We start from the raw sequence: 19,719 nt of genomic DNA, 5'->3' as shown, positions 1-19,719 counted from the left end.
ACTATCCTAGTCCCTGACATCACAGACTGTAATGCAGCTGTCTTCTCAGGAATATCATTTACTCTTTGTTCCATTAACTTTTATACATTGTTCAGACCTTACGGAAACTTTCCCTAACCTCCTAAAGTATACAGGCTCTCATCTAGACTTTATCACCAAAGGAAGGCCAAAATAATTTTAAGACAGGACAAATGTACCAATAATAAAACTTTATTTTTGAATAAATTTATAAACTACTGTTTTTATATTCTCAAAGTCTAGAAGATATTATGAAAAAAAAAAAAAACAATAAAGATAGTTACATTAGGGAAGAAACAATTTGGATTATTTGCTTCTCTATTTTTCAAGTTTTTCCTAAGGCTGTAGAATTTTAAAATTTTATTGAGTTTATAGGTGGAGAAGGAAAATATGCTGTTTAATGACCTTAAGCATCACCACTATTTTCTCCAGATCTCCTCAGAATTTACTTAGGATTCTGCTTATTCCTCCCTCCTCCATTTTCCTCTTATTCCCCATGCCCAGAAGAGACTCACATCTGAAGCACACCAGTCCTGCATCATCGAAATGACATGTGTTAGTTTCATTTGCAGTGTGAAGGCTGCTTCCCACTCTGGTTCCATTTCAATATGTTGTCCTACTTGACGTGTAATTGGATCCATTCCCTTAAAGGAAGTGAAAAAATTATATATGAATGAAAATTACAGTTGTTCTTTTATATGGAAACCTAAGAAGGAATGTAGAAGAAATATATATTGATTATAAAAACATAGAAGGTGTAAGTTTTAACAGGAAACTTCAAGTACTATGAGAAATAATAGCTTTTAAAATTATGTGTGTATATAATATTCTCTAAACTATAAATTAAAAAATTCCAGTAAATGCATTATTTCAGAGGTATCTTCTAGATCTGTGTTAGGCAATAAAATACTTCAATATTTCACTGAAATAATCCTTCACGTCCTTTTTAGCTCTACTGTCTATAGAAAAAAATTGTAAAAGAAATGTGACAAGCTTTTAAAATGTTATTGAATTTATAAATGTATTTTATAATATATTAAAGCTTTATTATTTCCTAATATGCAATTAAGTTTTCATAGAGCCTGAAACATGGCAAAACAATAAACAGCTTTTAATTAAAATTACTGTTCAGAAACTAGCCTAACTATTCTACTATGTCAGAACTTATTAAATAATACAGAATACAGAATACTTCAAGTATCAAAAATGACCAAAGTAGCTACTGTTTTTATAGATAAATGAAAAACACAGTAGTATTATAATAAACACCCATGAACTACCACCCAACCTAGGATCTAGAATGTTCCCTAAAAATGGTAAGTTAGGCGAGGTATGGTGGCTAATGCCTGTAATCCCAGCACTTTGGGAGGCCAAGGTGGGTGGATCACTTGAGGTCAGGAGTTCAAGACCAGCCTGGCCAACACGGCAAAACCTTGTCTCTGCTAACAATACAAAAATTAGCCAGGCATGGTGGCATATGCCTATAATCCCAGCTACTTGGGAAGCTGAGGCAGAAGAATCGCTTGAACCTGGGAGGCAGAGAGAGGCTGCAGTAAGATAAGATCACGCCACTGCACTCCAGCCTGGGTAATAGAGCAAGACTCTACCTCAAAAATAAAATAAAATAAATTTAAATAAATAAAAATAAAAATAAGTCAACTTTGGTCATTCCTTTTCTTAAGAAAGCCAGGTGGCTACTAAAGAAATCATAACAGTACTTGCTCAGATTTTTAGAGACGTCACCTATCTTCTTACAGTTATAACTGGTTAAATATACCTGTTGGTTTCTACTTCTAGATTCTGTTTTGTATATAGGGATGTTTCCTAAAAAGAGAATTGAACAGGGGAAAAAGGTCTACACTGTATTATATAAATATCACATGGAGAGAAAAAGAAATATGGAAACATTAAAAAGCAAAATAAAAAACAACTACAGTTTCTCAAATAACTTGACTATACTTCCAAGAAAGCATATTAAAAAAATAAACTTGTAACCTCTAAAAAAAAGAACATTAGTGGAAACCAAAAGAAATACAAAAGTGGCTGGTGCAGTGACTCACACCTGTAATCCCAGCACACTGGGAGGCTGAGGCAGGCTTGATCACTTGAGGTCAGGAGTTTGAGACCAACCTCGAGAACTTGGTGAAACCTTGTCTCTATTAAAAACACAAAATTAGCAGGGCATGGTGGCAGGCACTTGAGATCCCAGCTACTCAGAAAGCTGAGGCAGGCGAACGAACACAGGAGGCGGAGTTTGCAGTGAGCCAAAGCCAAGACTGTGCCACTGCACTCCGGCCTAGGTGACAGAGTGAAAAGCTGTGTCTAAAAAAAAAAAAAAACAGGCCAGGTACAGTAGTTCATGCCTGTGATCCCAGCACTTTGGGAGGTGGAGATGTGGGGATCACTTCAGGTCAGGCGTTCAAGACCAGCCTGGACAACTTGGTGAAACCCCGTATCTACTAAAACCACAAAAAATTAGCTGGCTGTGTGGTGTATACCTGTAACCCCACCTACTCAGGAGTCTGAGGCAGGAGAATCACTTGAACTCTGGAGGCAGAGCTTGTAGTGAGCTGAGATTGTGCCACTGCACTCCAGCCTGGGCGACAGAGCGAGTATCTGTCTTAAAAACAAACAAACAAACAAAAAAAACAACAAAAAAACCCGAACAAACAGAGTAACAGAAAAAACCCAAGAGCAGTAGACGCCAGAGTCTTTGCTGGGATCTCCTCTGCTCCATACCTTTCTAAGAATCTCCAATTAAAGAGGAGCTTCCTGGTCTGAATTACAGCCATCCAAATTGATCTTTTGGAAATGTGCACAAAATGAAAAGATGCACACACAGAAAGTTAGTCATTTCAACAACAACAAAGAAGCCGGGCCTGTGCCTGCACCTCTAGTCACAAGCAATTTAGGAGGCTGAGGCAGGAGAACTGCTAGAGCCCAGGAGTTCAAAGGTGTAGTGTACTATGGTTATGTCTATGACTAGCCACTACACTCCACCCTGGGCAACATAGTGAGACCCCCATCTCTTAAAAAAAGAGAAAAGAGAAAAAAAAAAAGAAAAAGAAAAGAAAAAAGAAAAATGTAACAGTTTTTTACATACCTGCATACATTTTAGTAATTCCAAAAAGGCATCAAACCCTTCTAGGAACTTCTGCCTCAGCTCATCTGACCATTCAGTTGGTTTGCTAATTAACACATACCTGAATAAGAAAAATTGACAGTGGCAATTAACATAAACACTGACTTTCTACAAGTTGCAACTGGTTTAATAATTAAACAAAAACTTACTTGAGATCTAAAATAAGGCTCTGAACTCTCCTAAATTTGAAGGCTTGTAAAGCAGTATATCGTTCAAACTGAAATCTGCCCTGGGTATCTCGATGTCTCAAATGATCCATAAAAGTCTTAATGATAATAGTCATCAGGTTTTCTTCTGTGATGAGCATTCGAGCCTAAAACAAAATGTATCGGAATGCATGGTAATAAAAAGCTATGTACTAGGAGCCTAAAATAAAAGTCACCAACATTGTTTAGTTTTTTTCAGTTTAAACCGTTTTCAACACAACTATACATCATAAATGCATAACTGTGTATTTCTAAGTAACGATTACTTACACCAATTGCCACGTGTATGAAGCAAAAATTACATCAGATGCCAGAATGTTAGAAGACAGTTCCAAGGCTCATTATTCAAAGATAATTCAGGGTGGGGGCTCTGAATCAGGCTGCAAATTTTCCTTAACTGAGACACTTAGATACCTATAATGGTATGGTATAATTATTCTAGGATCCAGAGGTTTAGGTTTAGATTCTCTAGAACTCAGTATGAAACAATATTTTCTCTTCATTTACTTAGTTGAGATTTATTCATTTCCTTACTTGATAATTTTTCTTGTTGTTTCTTTGTGTGTGTGTGTGTGTGTGTGTGTGTGTGTGTGTGTGTAATTTTTTGAATAAGCAAATACATGTAAATAATACCAAATGCAACAGGGAAAAGTAAGTCTCCTAGCTCCTGAGGTCTCCTTTCTAAAAGCAAACCCTGTTAACAGCAGCTCCTTGCACATTCTTGCAGAAATGGTATATGTGTATTATATATAGAGAGCCTGTATTTTATATATATGTGTATATATACATATAATTATAGAGTATATACTATATATAATATACATACACATAAAATGTATAAAGTATATATTAAGTATACACAAGTATGTATATAATACATACACAAGTATTATATCTATCTCTTTCCCACAAAGGGTAGCATATTATAAAGACTGTTTTGTACATTTTTAAATTTTGATATGGGACAATGTCCCATATCAGTTCTTACAAATGCTCCTCATTCTTTTTAACTAGGCATACTTTTGTATCAGATTTTATTTAGCCAGGCCCTTACTGGTCAGACATTTGGGTTGTTTCCAGTTTTACATTATTAAAAAACATGTTGCAACAAATAACCACTGTGTAGTTTTAGGAATATTTGTAGAATAATTTCCTAAAGCGGAATTAATTGGATAAACAGTATGTACATAATAAATTTTAATGATATCACCAAACTGTTCCCACAAAGAGGCTTAACAATTTATATTTCTACCTACAATGTAGGCCACACCCCTCATGCCCTCCATAACACAATATAACTTCAAACATTTTGCTCTTTGCCATTTTGATGGTGTTAATCTGCCCTAGTAGAGTCAATGTTACTTGGAATACTTCATTTTTGTACCCTAATAAAAAAGATCATGGATCTTCCCCCTAACATCTTCCAGCCTCAATAGCTAATCTCTCCTAGGATTCTAGAGTGTTACTGATGCTGGGTGACAACTTAAACAGGTCTCGCATAAGTCAAGATCAGGTAATTAGCAATAGAAAAAGTTTCATCAAAAAGTAGGACAAGGCCAGGTATGGTAGTTCATGTTTGTAATGCCAGCACTTTGGGAGGCTGAGGCAGGTGGATCACTTGAGTCCAGCAGTTTGAGACCACCCTGGGCAACACAGTGAAACCCTGTCTCTATAAAAACTAAAAAAAATTAGCTGGATGTAGTGGCATGGACTTGTATTCCCAGCTACCCAGGAGGCTGAAGTGGGAAGATCACCTGAGCAGGGGAGGTCAAGGCTATAGTGAGCCATGTTCACACTACTCTAGCCTGGGTGACAGAGTGAGACCCTATCTCAAAAACAAAAAAACCCAGAAAAACCAAAATTAGTAGGAACAAAAATGCAGAAGACGGAATTCCAAGAATATATTAAAAGTGTATTCTAATATAGATGTTAAATTCTAAAGTCAGCAGATAAGTAGAAAATCTATAAAGTATACCTTTGAAAACTTCTTAAAAAATTGCTTAGCTTTTGATTCTCTGGTTGAAAAAACCGTTAAATCATCACATTACCAGTACTTAGGGTCTAAGGAGCTCAAAAGTTTACATGATAAACTTCTGTTAAATTTTCCTCAATAATGAAGACTAAGGTTGTTTGTTGTATTCGTTGGTTTTGAGGAAGTTAAATGAGTATGATTCAATTCCATTGAGCTTACAGGACCTAAAGCAGGCGGCAAAAGGAAGTTTGGTGGAGAGCAACTTAATATTGTTAGAATGTAAACCCCCACCAATCAAGGCACTTATTAGTGTTTTTACTTTCAGGTGAATGTTAACAGATATGGTTCACATACTGCACACTTTTGGATTGGATTCTAATTGTCTTTACTGGGTGTCAAATTAAAAAAGAAAAAGAAAAGAAATAGGCCGGGTTATGGTGGCTCACGCTCGTAATCCTAGGACTTTGGAAGGCTGAGACAGGTGGATCACCGAGGTCAGGAGTTCGAGACCAGCCTGGTCAACACAGTAAAACCCTGTTTCTACTAAAAAATACAAAAATTAGCCAGGCATGGTGGTGGGTGCCTGTAATCCCAGCTACTTGGGAGGCTGAGGCAGGAGAACTGCTTGAACCCAAGAGGTGGAGGTTGCAGTGAGTTGAGATCACGCCATTGTACTTCAGCCTGGGTGACAGAGCAAGGCTCTGCCTCAATTAAAAATAAATAAATAAATAAATATATATATATAATAGTAATAGGGTGGTCACTACTACTACTACTACTACTGCTGCTGCTGCTGCTGCTGCTGCTGCTTTTTTTTTTTGCAGATAGGGAGCAGGGGGGAGGTGGTGGCCCACCTGAGATGGCACTGTGAGTGAGTGGCAGAGACAGGAGGAGCCCTGGGCCCTGGTCCCCAGGCGGCAAGTCCCTGCACATCCTGCACGTGCTCGCTCCCTCCCACCTCCTGCCATCACCATCACCCCCACCTCCCAAAGCCACAGGCTCTCGTGCAGGCGGCCCAGGCTTTCACACACCTGCACAAAGCTCCCGGGCCTATAGGGAAGCTTGGACACCTCCTGATGGTGTGAGTGGTGTTCTGCAGAGGGAGAGAGGAGGCGCCCCACCTTGCCAGGGGGTGCTGGCTGACTCACTTCACAAGATTCCTACACATACAGCTGAGGACAGATGTGAGCTGATGTAGCACATCCCTGGGACTGTCCCACAGCGCGACTGGCGGGGGTCATAGGTCATCCATCCTCAGCTTGGCCTTCCTGAGCCTTCTGGCCACTCAGCCCTCGCCTGGGCTTTCTCCTGCACCCTCGCCTCTTTGTCCCGGGTGTGTGTTTCCTCCTCCTTATCTCCGTCTTCTCCCCTTACATTTTCTGCTGTGCAGTTGGTTCTCACCACCTTGATCATGACTTTCATTTGAATCTCCAAACTGTCACTGTCCAAACCAAACATAGGCTGGTTCTCGGAGCAGGAAGAAGAAAAACTGAATTCGGACCCCATTGCTTTGCAGTTTGGGAAATCTCACCCAGGCTGGACTGAAGGGGCCTGGTGTGCATGCTGAGGGCCTGGGCCTCTCAGAGGAGAATGGTGCTCTCTATCCAAGAGAAGGGGTTCCCAGCAAGTCCTTTGGGGTGTCTTTCTGCAAAAGGGCAACCCACGTGCTAACTTCTTGCTGCTACTATTGCTACTACCAATGTCCCATTAAAACAGGAGAGTAGCTGGCCACAGTGGCTCATGTCTAAAGTTCCAGCTACTTGTGAGGCTGAGGTCAAGAACTGCTTGAGCCAGCCTGAGCAACATAGCAAGACTATGTAAAAATAGTAAAATCCCAAAAAACCAAACCAAAACAAAAACCAGGGGTGTTATTCAGGCATTTCTACTTCTAAAAGGTAACAAAAGACACGTATTTTTCAAAGTTACACACAGAAAAATAAAAGACCTTAGGTTCTCAGCTTTATCCCCCGTGCTAAGAAATTGTTGCTAACCTTTCAATGTACTTTTCAATATTAAATATCAAACATCATTTGGTATATATATTCTCGGTATATATTTCTTGTCTAACACTTACCCTAAAAAATTAATTGTTTTTTGAGACAGAGTCTTGCTCTGTCACCCAGGCTGGTGTGTAGTGGCATAATCTTGGCTCACTGCAACCTCCTCCTCCAAGACTCAAGTGATCATCCCACCTCAGCCTCCCAAGTAGGTAGGATTACAGGTGTGTGTCACCATGCTGGGCTAATTTTTTAATATATATTTAGTAGAGATGGGGTTTCACCAAATTGTCCAGGCTGGTCATGAACTCCTGACATCAAGTTATCCACCTGCCTTGGCCTCCCAAAGTGTTGGGATTACAGGTGTATACCACTGTACCTGGCCTTACTTAATTTTAATGCCTACAATTCACTTTGCTTTAAAAAACATTACCACTATCAGCTGGGCACAGTGGCTCATGCCTGTAATCTGAGCACTTTGGAGGCCGAGGTGGGCGGATCACCTGAGGTCAGGAGTTTGAGACCAGCCTGGCCAACGTGGTGAAACTTCCTCTCTACTAAAAATAGAAGAATTAGCCAGGCATGGTGGCAGGCACCTATAATCCCAGCTACTCGGGAAGCTCAGATTGGTTGGAGAATGGCTTGAAGCCAGGAGGTGGAGGCTGCAGTGAGTCAAGATCATGCCAGTGCACTCTAGCCTGGGTGACAAAAGCAAAACTCCATCTCAAAATAAAACAAAACAAAGCAAAAAAACCCAAAAAACATTATCACTACTTACCTTAATTATAGTTTTTATTCATTTTATGTGATTCATATTCAATTTTGTATTGCAAGGCTCATTACGTTTTTAACAGCATATTCAAAATGGGCCAAATTCTCCCCTAAGACTGAAAAACACAACTGAATAATAATAATAATCTATGCTTATACTTTTAGTTAAACTAAACATGCCATAGCATACAGGGATAAAGCTGACTGAACACATTTAATAGATTAGAACAACTATGATACTCTAATTACTTGATTTTTAAGTACTGGTTTTTTTTTTTTTTTTGAGTCGGAGTCTCACTCTGTCACTCAGGCTGGAGTACAGTGGCATTATCTTGGCTCACTGCAACCTCCGCCTCATGAATTTAGATGACTCTCCTGTCTCAGCCACCCGAGTAGCTGGGATTACCAGCGCCTGCCACCACGCCCAGCTAAATTTTTGTATTTTTAGAAGAGACAGGGTTTCATCATGTTGGCCAGGCTGGTCTTGAACTCCTGACCTTAAATGATCTGCTCACCTCGGCCTCCCAAAATGCTGGGATTACAGGCGTGAGCCACTGTGCCCGGCCAGTACTGGGTCTTGATCGAAACTGTAACAGTGAGAAAATTTTAACAATGAAAGAGAAGCTACCTGACTTCGTCTTGCCTTTAATCTCCAAACCTGTCCTAATTTTGGGAGGAATGTGGTTTATAGTTTAACTTTAAAACAAAGACTTTAAAACAAAGGCTGAGTGTGATGGCTCATGTCTATAATTCTAGTACTTTGGGAGGCTGGGGTGGGAGGATCACTTGAGCCCAGGAGTTCAAGAGCAGCCCAGGCAACATAGCAAGACATTGTCTCTATGAATAAAAAACTTATCCAGGTGTGGTGGCACACACTTGTAGTCCTAGCTCTTCGGGAGGCTGAGTCAGGAGCCTGGCTCAAACTCAGGAGGTCAAGGCTGCAGTGGGCCACAATGGCACAACTGCACTCTAGCCTGGGCGGCAGAGTAGGACTCTGTCCTCAAAAAACAAAACAAAACAAAACAAAGATGATAATAGCCTCTCCCCAAATCAAATTCCTTCCTTCCTTGGGAACCAGACTGCGTTAGTAAAGCCAACAAATTTGCCACAAGGTTAGAAATTATGGCTCAGAAGTTAGGCAGCTAGAAGTCACAAGATCACTAACCTCCCCCAACTGCTACTACAGATAACATTACTATTTTAAAACCGAAGATTGGTGTTTGAGGTATTTTTAGATGCTGCATTCTGATGGACTTGCTGGAGACACCCAGACTTGTAAACTGGCTCATCTGGTCTTGTGGCCCCCACCTAGGAACTGACTCAGCACAAGCGGATAGCTGCAACTCCCTGTGATTCTACCCAACCAATCAGCATCCCATATTTCCTAGCCCCTGCCCTCCAAAGCATCTTAAAAAAAAAAAAAAAAAAAAAAAAAAAAAAAAAAAAAAACCTGGGCTACAAATTGTTGGGGTGGCTGACTTGAGTAATAATAAAGCTTTGGTCTCCTGCTTAGCTGGCTCTCTGTGTACTAAACTCTTTCTCTATTGCAATTCCCTCGTCTTGACAAATCAGCTGTATCTGGGCAGCAAGCAAGGTAATCCACTGTGTGGTTACAAAGTCTGTATGGAACTAGCTATTATTAGAGAGAAAAACTTGCTGAGACCATACCCAACCCAGGGTGTTGGAGAGGCCAGAATCGCAGTAAAGATAAGAGAAGAGTGTAATTAGTTCAGTGTTCTCCCAGTTTTTCCCTAAAGACATGCACAAAATTCTGAAGTTACATAAGAACACAAGATTAGTGTTCAAATCCCTACAAAGTGGAAGAACTCGAATTCTAGGGCAGAACTCCAGACTCTCAATGATGAACTCTTAGGGAGTTATGTGTCAGGGGTGGGGATGAAGCAGAAGGAAGACTGAGTATTGCCAAACCAACCTGGACACATTTAAATCGTTGACTGGACTAAAGTCCACTCTATCTGCTGAAGAGAACTCGAATATGCACCCCCAAAATATGCCACTTTGGCATAAGGATTATTTTGAGATGAAGGCAACTGATGACAGCAGACACAGGAAAAGCTGTAAAGACAGAGCATACATTTCCCTTCTGTAAAGTGTCCTCTCACCAGGAAGATGAGAGCATCCTTTATTACCTAAGTTCATTTCAACTTGCGAAACAAAACTTTTCTGAACAACGTCATTTGCCACATAACAAGATTGTGAGATGTAGTTAAAATTATGCTTAGAAGGAAATGTAAGTCTTCAATCATCAGAAAAGAAGAAAGGCTGAAAGCTACTGATCTAAAAATCTATAAAGAAATTACATGGTGGTCAAGAAAGAAAAAAAGAAAGAAATTACACAAGAATGGCAAAATAAATCTAAAGAAAACACAAAAAGGGAAAGAATATAAATTAATAAAACAAAACAAATGTATAGAAGGGGAAAAATAAATCAATGCAACTAAAGGTTGATTCTTTGAAAAAACTAGTAAGCATATACATCTCTAGGCTGGACATGTTGGCTCATGCCTGTAATCCAGCACTTTGGGAGGCTAAGGTGGGCAGATTACATGAGGCCAGGGTTTCGAGACCAGCCTAGCTAAAATGGCAAAACTCCATCTCTTCTAAAAATACAAAAATTAGCCTGGCATGGTGGTGTATGCCTATGGTCAGAGCTACTTGGGAGGCTGAGGCCCAAGAACTGCTTGAACCTGGGAGGTGGAGATTGCAGTGAGCTGAAATCACGCCACTGCACTCCAGGTTGGGTGGCAGAGTGAGACCCTGTCTCAAAAAGAGTATACATTTCTAGAAAGACTGGTAAGAAAAATGTAAATTTAAAAAAGGGTTACAAAAAATACTACAAAACCTACGGATCTGAAATATATTAAATGGAAAATAAGATAAATATTAAATCAATATAATTGGAAATTTAAATAAAGTTAGCCAATCCCACCGCCCCCAAAAAACATGTTATTAGAAGCAAAACAAGAAACAGAAAATCTGAATAGTCCTATTAAAAATTTTAACTGGATATAAAATCATTTCCAGAAAGAAATCTTGAGGCCCAGATGGCTACACTGGAGAATTCTTCCAAATATTAAAGCCAGTAAAGTGCCTTTACAAAATTATGACAGTAAGAGTAATCTGATATAGTTGACTCCATCTTGCTTCTAACCTCCAAGCTGTCTTTGGTCATTCTGGGATGTAGGCCAAACTAACTTTGGGAGAAATTGAATTTGTAGTTTAACCTTAAAGCAAGGAAGATAATAGCCCTTTCCCAAAGGAAACTGCCTTTATAAAAACTAAAGAAAGTTCACAAGGTTAAGATGCTGAGAGGGGTCTGAATTATGCTAAAATGTAAGTTAAATGATAACCAGCAATCACAAGATTTGTATTACTCTTATAGATAACAACACTATTGTAGAACCTAAGTGTGGCCTTTTTGAGATGCCTTTTCAGACTTTTGCATTACTTGTGATTCATGATTCAAACAGTCCTGTGACCCTTAGCCACAAGTGGATTCAGCACACACCCCAATGATGCCCGCCTCGACCAAACAGCATCACCTGCTCCCTAGTTTTCTGCTCACCAAATTATACTTGAAAACCCCTAACTGCCAAGACTTCAGGGGGAGATTCTGAGTAGTAACTCTGTCTCCCATGTGGTGTGGCCAGCCTTATTTTAAACTCTTTCTGTACTGCAATGCTGTGATCTCAGTGAATTGATTTTGTCTGTAGAGTGGGCAGGAAGAAACTGTTGGGCAATTACAAAAGCAACAAACAGTAAGTGGTTCACACCTGTAATCCCAACACTTTGGGAGGCCAAGGTGGAAGGATCACTTGAGGTCAGGAGTTCAAGACCAGCCTGGGCAACAAAGCAAGAACCACCCCCCAACCCTGCCAACTTAACAAACACTAAAAAAAATTTGGTCAGGTGTGGTGGTGCATTCTTGTAGTCCTAGCTACTTGGGAGGCTGAGGCGGATCACTTGCACACAGGAGGTTGAGGCTGTAGGGAGCTGAGATTGCACCACTGCACTCCAGCCTGGGCAGTAGAGTGAGACTTGCTCTCAAAAAAAAAAAAAAAAAAAAAAGAGCAATACCTATCTTAAATAGAAAACAGAATATACATGCCAACTTAATTAATGAATCCTCTTTAATCTTAATACTAAAACCCCAAAAAGCTATTACAAGGAAAGAAAATTATAACTTAATCTTTCTGACAAATAAGTGTGCACAAACAGAATCAAGCAATATAGAAAAAGGACAATACACCACAACCAAGTCTGATTTCCGTAATGCAAGAGTAGTAAGACATTTGAATAAAAATTAAATAATCTTATAAACAGAAGAAGGAAAAAATCCACCTGACCATATGACCCAATGCCTCTCCTGAATTCATGAAAATCAAACACATTCATGATTTAAAACAAAAACTGGCAAGTGCAGTGGCTCACAACTGTAATCCCAGCACTTTGGGAGGCTGAGGTGGGCGGATCACCAGGTCAGGAGTTCGAGACCAGCCTGACCACCATGGTGAAACCCGTCTCTACTAAAAATACAAAAATTAGCTGGGTATGGTGGTGTATGCCTGTAACCCCAGCTACTCAGGAGGCTGAGGCAGGAGAATCGCTTGAACCTGGAAGGCAGAGGTTGCAGCAAGCCAAGATCACACAACACACTCCAGCCTGGGGACAGAGTGAGACTCCATCCCCGCCCCCTCCAAAAAAAAACCCAAAAAACCAAAACACCAAAACACACACACACCCCACCAGAAAAAAAAACAAGCTGGGCTCAGTGGTACGTGCCTGTAGTCCTGGGTACTTGGAAGACTGAGGCAGGAGAATTGCTTGAGCCCAGGAATTTGAGGGCAGGCTGGGCAACATCACAAGGCTCCCGCTCTTAACAATACCACCTTAGAGCAAACTAGGAATAAAGAAAATGTCTGTAATCTGATCAAAGAGTATCTACAAACAATCAAACAAAAACCAAGCAAACAAAACTCCAAAGCAAAACATCGTGCTTTACGGTAAATTATTTAAAGCTTTCCCCCTGAGATCAGAAATGAGACAAAGACTCCTGCTTTTATTCACCACTTGTATTCAACACTGTAGTTGAGGTCCCAGCCAGTATAACAAAGAAAGAAAATGAAGTAAAATATATAAACATTGGAAATAAGAACTAAAACTGTCATTATTCATGGATGACAGATGATACGATTATGTGCACAGAAAAATCCAAAAGAATCTATAAACTGGGTGGGCACAGTGGCTCAAGCCTGTAATCCCAGCACTTTGGAAGGCTGAGGCAGGATGATAGCTTGAGCCTAGGAGTTTGAGACCAGCCTGCACAAACACAGTGAGACCCCATCTCTAAAAAAAATAAAATTAAAAAAAATTAAGAAATCTATAAACTATTAGAACTAATAAATGAATGTGGAAAAAATGGCTGGATACATGGCTGATATACACAAATGAATTTATTTCTATAAGCAAATACAAAGCAAAAAAAATTTTCCACAGCATCAAAAGCCAAAAACAGGCCAGATGCGGTGGCTCACGCCTGTAATCCCAGCACTTTGGAAGGCTGAGGTGGGCAGAGCACCTGAGGTTAGGAGTTTGAGACCAGCCTGGATAACATGGTGAAACCCCATGTCTACTAAAAATACAAAAAATTAGCCAGATGTGGTGACAGGCGCTGTAATCCCAGCTACTCAGGAGGCTGAAGCAGGAGAACTGCTTAAACCCTCAAGGCAGAGGTTGCAGTGAGCCGAGATGGTGCCATTGCACTCCAGCCTGGGCAACAAGAACTCCATGTCAAAAAAAAAAAAAAAAAAAATGGCCAAGGCACCCTGAGGAATAAAGCTGGAAGATTTAACTATCAGATACTGAGAATCACAAAACGACTATAATTAAGGCAGTGTAGTAGTGGGACAAAGACAGACAAAACAGACACACACATAAAGGTCTTCTTGATTTATGACAAAGGTGCTCCTGAAATGCAACAGATGAAAGAATGACATCTTCAATAAACAGTTCTGGGTAACTGAATAACTATATAGGGGACCAAAAAAATCAAGTCCTTACTTCATACTATACACAAAAATCAATTATAGATGGATTGGAAATTTAAATGGCAAAGGCAAGCTTTTAGAAAACATCGGAGAATATCTTTGTGACCTTGGAATACACAATTGTTTAAACAACACACAAAAAGTACGGTTGGGTGCAGTGATCACCTGAGGTCAGGAGTTTGAGACCAGCATGGCTGACATAGTGAAACTCTGTCTCTTAAAAAAAAAAAATTAGCCGGGTGTGGTCATGCATGCCTACAGTCCCAGCTACTTAGGCCAAGGCAGGAGAACTGCTTGAACCCAGGAGGTGGAGGTTGCAGTGAACAGAGATTGTGCCACTGCACTCCAGCCTGGGTGACCAAGCAAGACTCCATCTTAAAAATAAAAAAAAAAAATCTGGGCACGCAGTAGTACTATTACTGAGTAGTTCCAGCTACTCAGGAGGCTGAGGTAGGAGAATCGCTTGAACCAGAGAGGTGGAGGTTGCAGTGAGCTGAGATCATGCCACTGTACTCCAGGCCTGAGGGACAGAGCAAGACTCTGCCTTTAAAAAAAAAAGAGAGAGTGAGAGAGACACTTAATATTCGGGGAGTAAAACAGATAAGACACAGAGTGGAAAAAATATTTGTAATATATATATCCAACAAAGAATATGTATGCAGAATCTATGAAAAACTCTTACAAATCAGTAAGAAAAAGGCAGACAACTCAACAGATAATCAGAGGACAACTTTAACAGGCATTCACAAAGGAGTATATCCAAATGCCAATAAACATATAAAAAGGAATTCAGTTTCATCATGATCAGAAGAATGCAAATTAAAACCACAATGAGAAACCACTATGTCCCACTAGAACACATAAAATTTTAAAAGCCTGGTAAAACAAAGTGTTGGTGAGGATGTGGAGCAACTACCACTTTCAAATGTTATTATAGAAGCATGAATTGATTAAATCATTATGGAAAAGAGTTTGGTAGACTCTATTTAATCTGAATACATATATATCCATATATAACAGATAGACATAAGAGGGACATCAGTAGTTTTCCTGCATACTCACCATAGCCTGTTTAAAAATATAAAAAGTTTACTACAGCATCAAAAATGTACAACATATAAACTTAATTTAAAAATGTATAAGACTAGCTGGGTGTGGTGGCATGCACCTGTGGTCCCAGCTACTTGGGATGCTGTGGCAGGAGGTTTGCCTGAGCCCAGGTGGTCAAGGCTGCAGCCCTGATTGAGCCATCTCACTCCACCCTGGGTGACAGAGAGAGAACTTTTTTTGAGACAGAGTCTTGCTCTGTCACCCAGGTTGGAGTGCAATGGCTGGATCTCAGCTTACTGCAACCTCTGCCTCTGGGTTCAAGTGATTCTTCTGCCTCAGCCTCAGGTGCAAGCCACTGCGCCTGGCTAATTTTTGTATTTTTAGTAGAGATGGGGTTTCATGATGTCAGCCAGGCTAGTCTTGGACTCCTGACCTCAGGTGATCCACCTGCCTCGGCTAGGATTACAGGCGTGAACCACTGTTTCTAGCCAAAATTGAGAACAAAAAAATTTTTTTTAAAGTATAAGTTTATAATGCGAGAACTATGAAGCTTTTACCAAGAACATAAAATAACATTTGAATAAACAAGGACAAACTGTATTCCTAGTTGGGGTATTCAATATTGCAAAGATGTTAGTGCTTCCTAAATTAATCTATAAATACAATGTCTTTGTCAAAATTCGAACGTGGTTTTTGGTAACTGACAATCTGATTTTATTTCATCTTTTTAAAAAAGGCCTAAGAATAAGTGGAAACATTTTGAAAAGTAATAATGAAAAGAGATTTAAGCTATCAAATGAAATGGGATTTAAGATGTCAAAATGGAATATTAAGCTATAAATAATTATTACAACTGTGGTACTGGCATGGAAATAGACAAAAAGATCAATGGAGGAGGGAAGCACAGATATGAATAAACATAGGATCGTCTCAGAGTCTTCTGGAATTCAACCCTGACTAAACTGAAAGCATCACTTTCCCTCACTAATCACTCTCCAAAATTCACTGTATCTCAGCAAGTGGTACAACATCTACACAATTGCAAGCCAGAAACTTGCGAATCATCCTCATGCTTTTCCTTCAAACCCAACATCCAATTCATCAGCAAATCCAAAAACCCTCAAACCCACTTGGCCAGTTCTGCAGATTTTACCACCTAAAAATATCCCTCATGATTCATAACCACTTTTAGCATCCCAGTTCAAGTTACCATCAGTGTTTGCCTGGGTCATTACATTAGCATCTAATTAGGTCTCCCACACTCACTTTTACTCTCCTCCAATTTGTTCTCCAAATTAGACAGTATGATCTTTTAAAATCACAACTATAATGATGTAAATACCACTTTAATGCCTTCTCATGTTCTTAAGACAAAATACAAAATCTTTAATTTGACCTATCATAATAGCTCATTAATGGGTAAACAGACTTAACACAAAAGTAATATGGGAAAAAAGTCAGTTATTTTGAATATGCCTTATTAATAAAGTAACTATAAAATGCTCTTAAACCTATACGATTTCACCCCAGGTTCAAGGTCTTCAAGTGTACTGGTTTTCTTCTATTAGCCATAGAGGTAATGTTCTGCCCTATTACTCCCGGTTTTCTCAATTGCCCGTCCCTCTGCTTGGACCTTCCTTCCCTCATGCCCTCGCATAAAGGCCCTGAACTGCGGAAAAAGGTCAGGTCTTTTATTATTCTCTCTCAAACCAAGCAAATTTCCATTGTGATTTTAATTAACTCTTTATGTTAGTCTTTCCCACTATGGTTAAGTTTGATGAGGGCAAGGATCACATTTCCTTTTGTTTACCGTTACATTCTCAAAGTCTAGAACTGTGCCCAATAAATAGGTGCTTCTTAAATTTGTTGAACAAATTACATATGAATTTTAATTATGTATAGCACTAAAACATAATGATGCCTCCATGAGCAACTCATGAAGCTCAGTAAAAGACCACCCAATCTTCATGATTCAATTGCCTTAGCTACATCTCCCCTTTTGGGAGGGAGATGGGAGGAGGACTTCTCAAACTGTGAGATGGTGTACAATATGCTGTCTAATTCTAATGCCAAGGATAATTTGTAAAATCAATTGACTTAATGTGAACTAATCAGTTCAAAATTTGAGGGAAGTACTATGAGAAATTACAGACTGTTTCTCCCTCCTTTACTTGAAGAGAAAGTATAAATTAAGTTTAAATGACTGCCTCTCCCACAGATTACCTTGATATTCAAGGTTGTATTCTAGCATAAAAATCGTTGAAGGTATCTGAAGTATTATTACTCATTAATAAAATACTATTCAGGAATATACAGACTTTAGTTCTCTATTATTTTAAGGCTTTACTTCCATTAATGGAAAACAAGAAAGTTCTTCTAGTCTTTCAGTACTTACAAGTGAAGGAACTGTGAATATCTGAACCGAGAGGTCTGCGACTGAAAACTCTCTGTCGTGGTCATCTGTCACATAATCACTCTGCAAACGCTCATAGTTCTATTAAGAAGGCAAAAAAAGGCAAGGAGTGCCAGCTATCAGTTACAAAGAAAAGGCAAGCACTACTCACCAGAGTAGGTGCGGTGAAGAACTGGACAGACAGAGCAGTCACCGACACTGCTCGTTCGTGATCATCCTCCATAAAATCTCTCTGCAACTGCTGGTAATTCTAAACAACAAGGGGGAGATTCACCTCTAATCCACATTGACCAAATATTTATGAATTATAATGAAAAGTCAGTGCTGGAGGAAGTCAAGAAGGTAATACTGCTATGAGAACAGTAACTGGAATGATTTCTACCAATAGACTCCTGTACAGACATTGATCCACTATGTAATCTGTGGAATTCTCTGTAATATTGCTTCTTTCAATGGCAGTTTACCAGCCCAAATAGGAAGTAACAACTCCTAAGCTCCCAGGATGCCACTGCACGCCAGTGGAGCTAAACCACAGCAGCATTACACTGTTTCTGATGAAACCAGACTTTCATTAGTTCTGGATCATATCAGAATCATCTAATGACTCTTGGTGAATCTGCTTCAGTAGATTTGAGAATGAAACACAACACATGTATTTTAAAAGAGCTCTCCAAGTGATTCTGATACACTTCCTAATTCAGGTGAATGCGAAAAAGTAAGTGGTTAGCTTAGCACATGCTGCTAAAAGTGAGAACTTAATTAAACTATATCAATAACCAAGAGTTTTCAAGAGACCTTGTTTCTTCAAAAAAAAAAAAACAAAAAAACCCAGCAAAATACATGTTTTCCTCAGCACAAAATATCTGCAATCTAATTATTTATAAAATCAAAGTTTTCTAAATAGGATTTTCTAACAAATATAAAGGCTATTTAATTTGGATCATGCCCACGTTGCCCCCCCCACAAAAAAATCTGTATTTTTCAAAGACTAAGACTGCAATGCTAATTTTAAAATGCACAAATATATTTATTAAATCATATCCATATATATGTCATTTAAACAGAGATTAGTTTCCTTATGTGAATTTTAATAGAAAAAATACCATAATTCACAATGGCATAGGTTTAAAATCTTCATTTATTATTTCATAAACACTGCATAGATGGATATTCATCACAGGAGGTGATGAACAAGAAGTCTCATTGTTATAATTTTATTCTATTTATAAAGAATGAAAAGATTATGAAGTTTCATAAATTTAATATCAACACACTGATATATTACTATTAGATGTTAATTTTTTGCAGCCTAGATATAATTATGGGCATAGTTACTCTACATATAAACTGTTTTCAAAATTGAAAAACCACTTACTTTTGCAAATCGAACAGCAAACAGCTTCTTGTATTTCAAATCCATAAGCAGACTGCTCATGAACAACTGATGATATACACTCCTAGCACCTTGTAGAAAAAGATCTCAGTCTAAGATAAGGACACACCAAACAGTTCTATTTCTCAAGTTTTATGTGATCCACGATTTTTTTTTTTTTTTTTTTTTTTTTCTGAGACAGTATCTTGTTGTGTTGCCCAGGCTGGTTTTGAATTCCTGGGCTCAAGTGATCCTCCTGCCTCAGCCTCCCAAAGTGCTGGGATTACATGTGTGAACCACCATGCTTAGCCAACACAGCATTTATTTTATTTTTTTTAAGAGATAGGGTCTTGTTTTGTTGCCCAGGCTGAACTCAAACTCTTAGGTCAAGTGATCCTCTTGCCTCAGCCTCCTGTGTAGCTGGGACTACAGGCACACACCACTGAGACTGACTTGTATTTTAAGCCTCAAATACAAAACCACTGGCTTTTAAGCCAGACATGGTGGTATGCATGTGTATTCCCAGCTACTAGGGAGGCTATGAAGCGGGGATTGCTTGAGCCTAGGAGTTCAAGGCTGCAGTGACCAATGATCATGGCACTGCACTCCAGTCTGGGCAACAGTGTGACATCCTGTCCCTTCAAAAAAAGAGCAAAATACATGCTTTCCTTAGCACAAAATACTTGCCATCTGCTTATTTATAAAATCAA

General features: G+C 39.2%; 1 protein-coding gene across 6 annotated transcripts in view; it reads right to left on the bottom strand.

Moving 5' to 3' along the window:
• Positions 1-19,719, bottom strand: part of UBR2 (ubiquitin protein ligase E3 component n-recognin 2) — a 126,252-nt gene that overhangs the window by 58,550 nt on the left and 47,983 nt on the right. For 5 of the 6 annotated variants that reach the window (XM_039467488.2, XM_074397808.1, XM_039467491.2 and 2 more), the window contains exons 10-14: positions 19,013-19,101; positions 17,620-17,718; positions 3,310-3,473; positions 3,122-3,221; positions 534-662 (exon numbers count right to left, since the gene is read on the bottom strand). In XM_039467488.2, the coding sequence (XP_039323422.2) occupies positions 534-662; positions 3,122-3,221; positions 3,310-3,473; positions 17,620-17,718; positions 19,013-19,101 (581 nt within the window). Of the gene's footprint in view, positions 1-533; positions 663-3,121; positions 3,222-3,309; positions 3,474-17,619; positions 17,719-17,788; positions 17,888-19,012; positions 19,102-19,719 lie in introns of all 6 variants that reach the window. The other variant, XM_039467489.2, reaches the window with a different exon arrangement.

Source organism: Saimiri boliviensis, chromosome 4 (genome assembly GCF_048565385.1).
Source record: "Saimiri boliviensis isolate mSaiBol1 chromosome 4, mSaiBol1.pri, whole genome shotgun sequence".
Taxonomy (NCBI): domain Eukaryota; kingdom Metazoa; phylum Chordata; class Mammalia; order Primates; family Cebidae; genus Saimiri; species Saimiri boliviensis.
The sequence above is the reverse complement of the archived record's forward strand: the minus strand, read 5'-3'. Positions and strand labels throughout refer to the sequence as shown.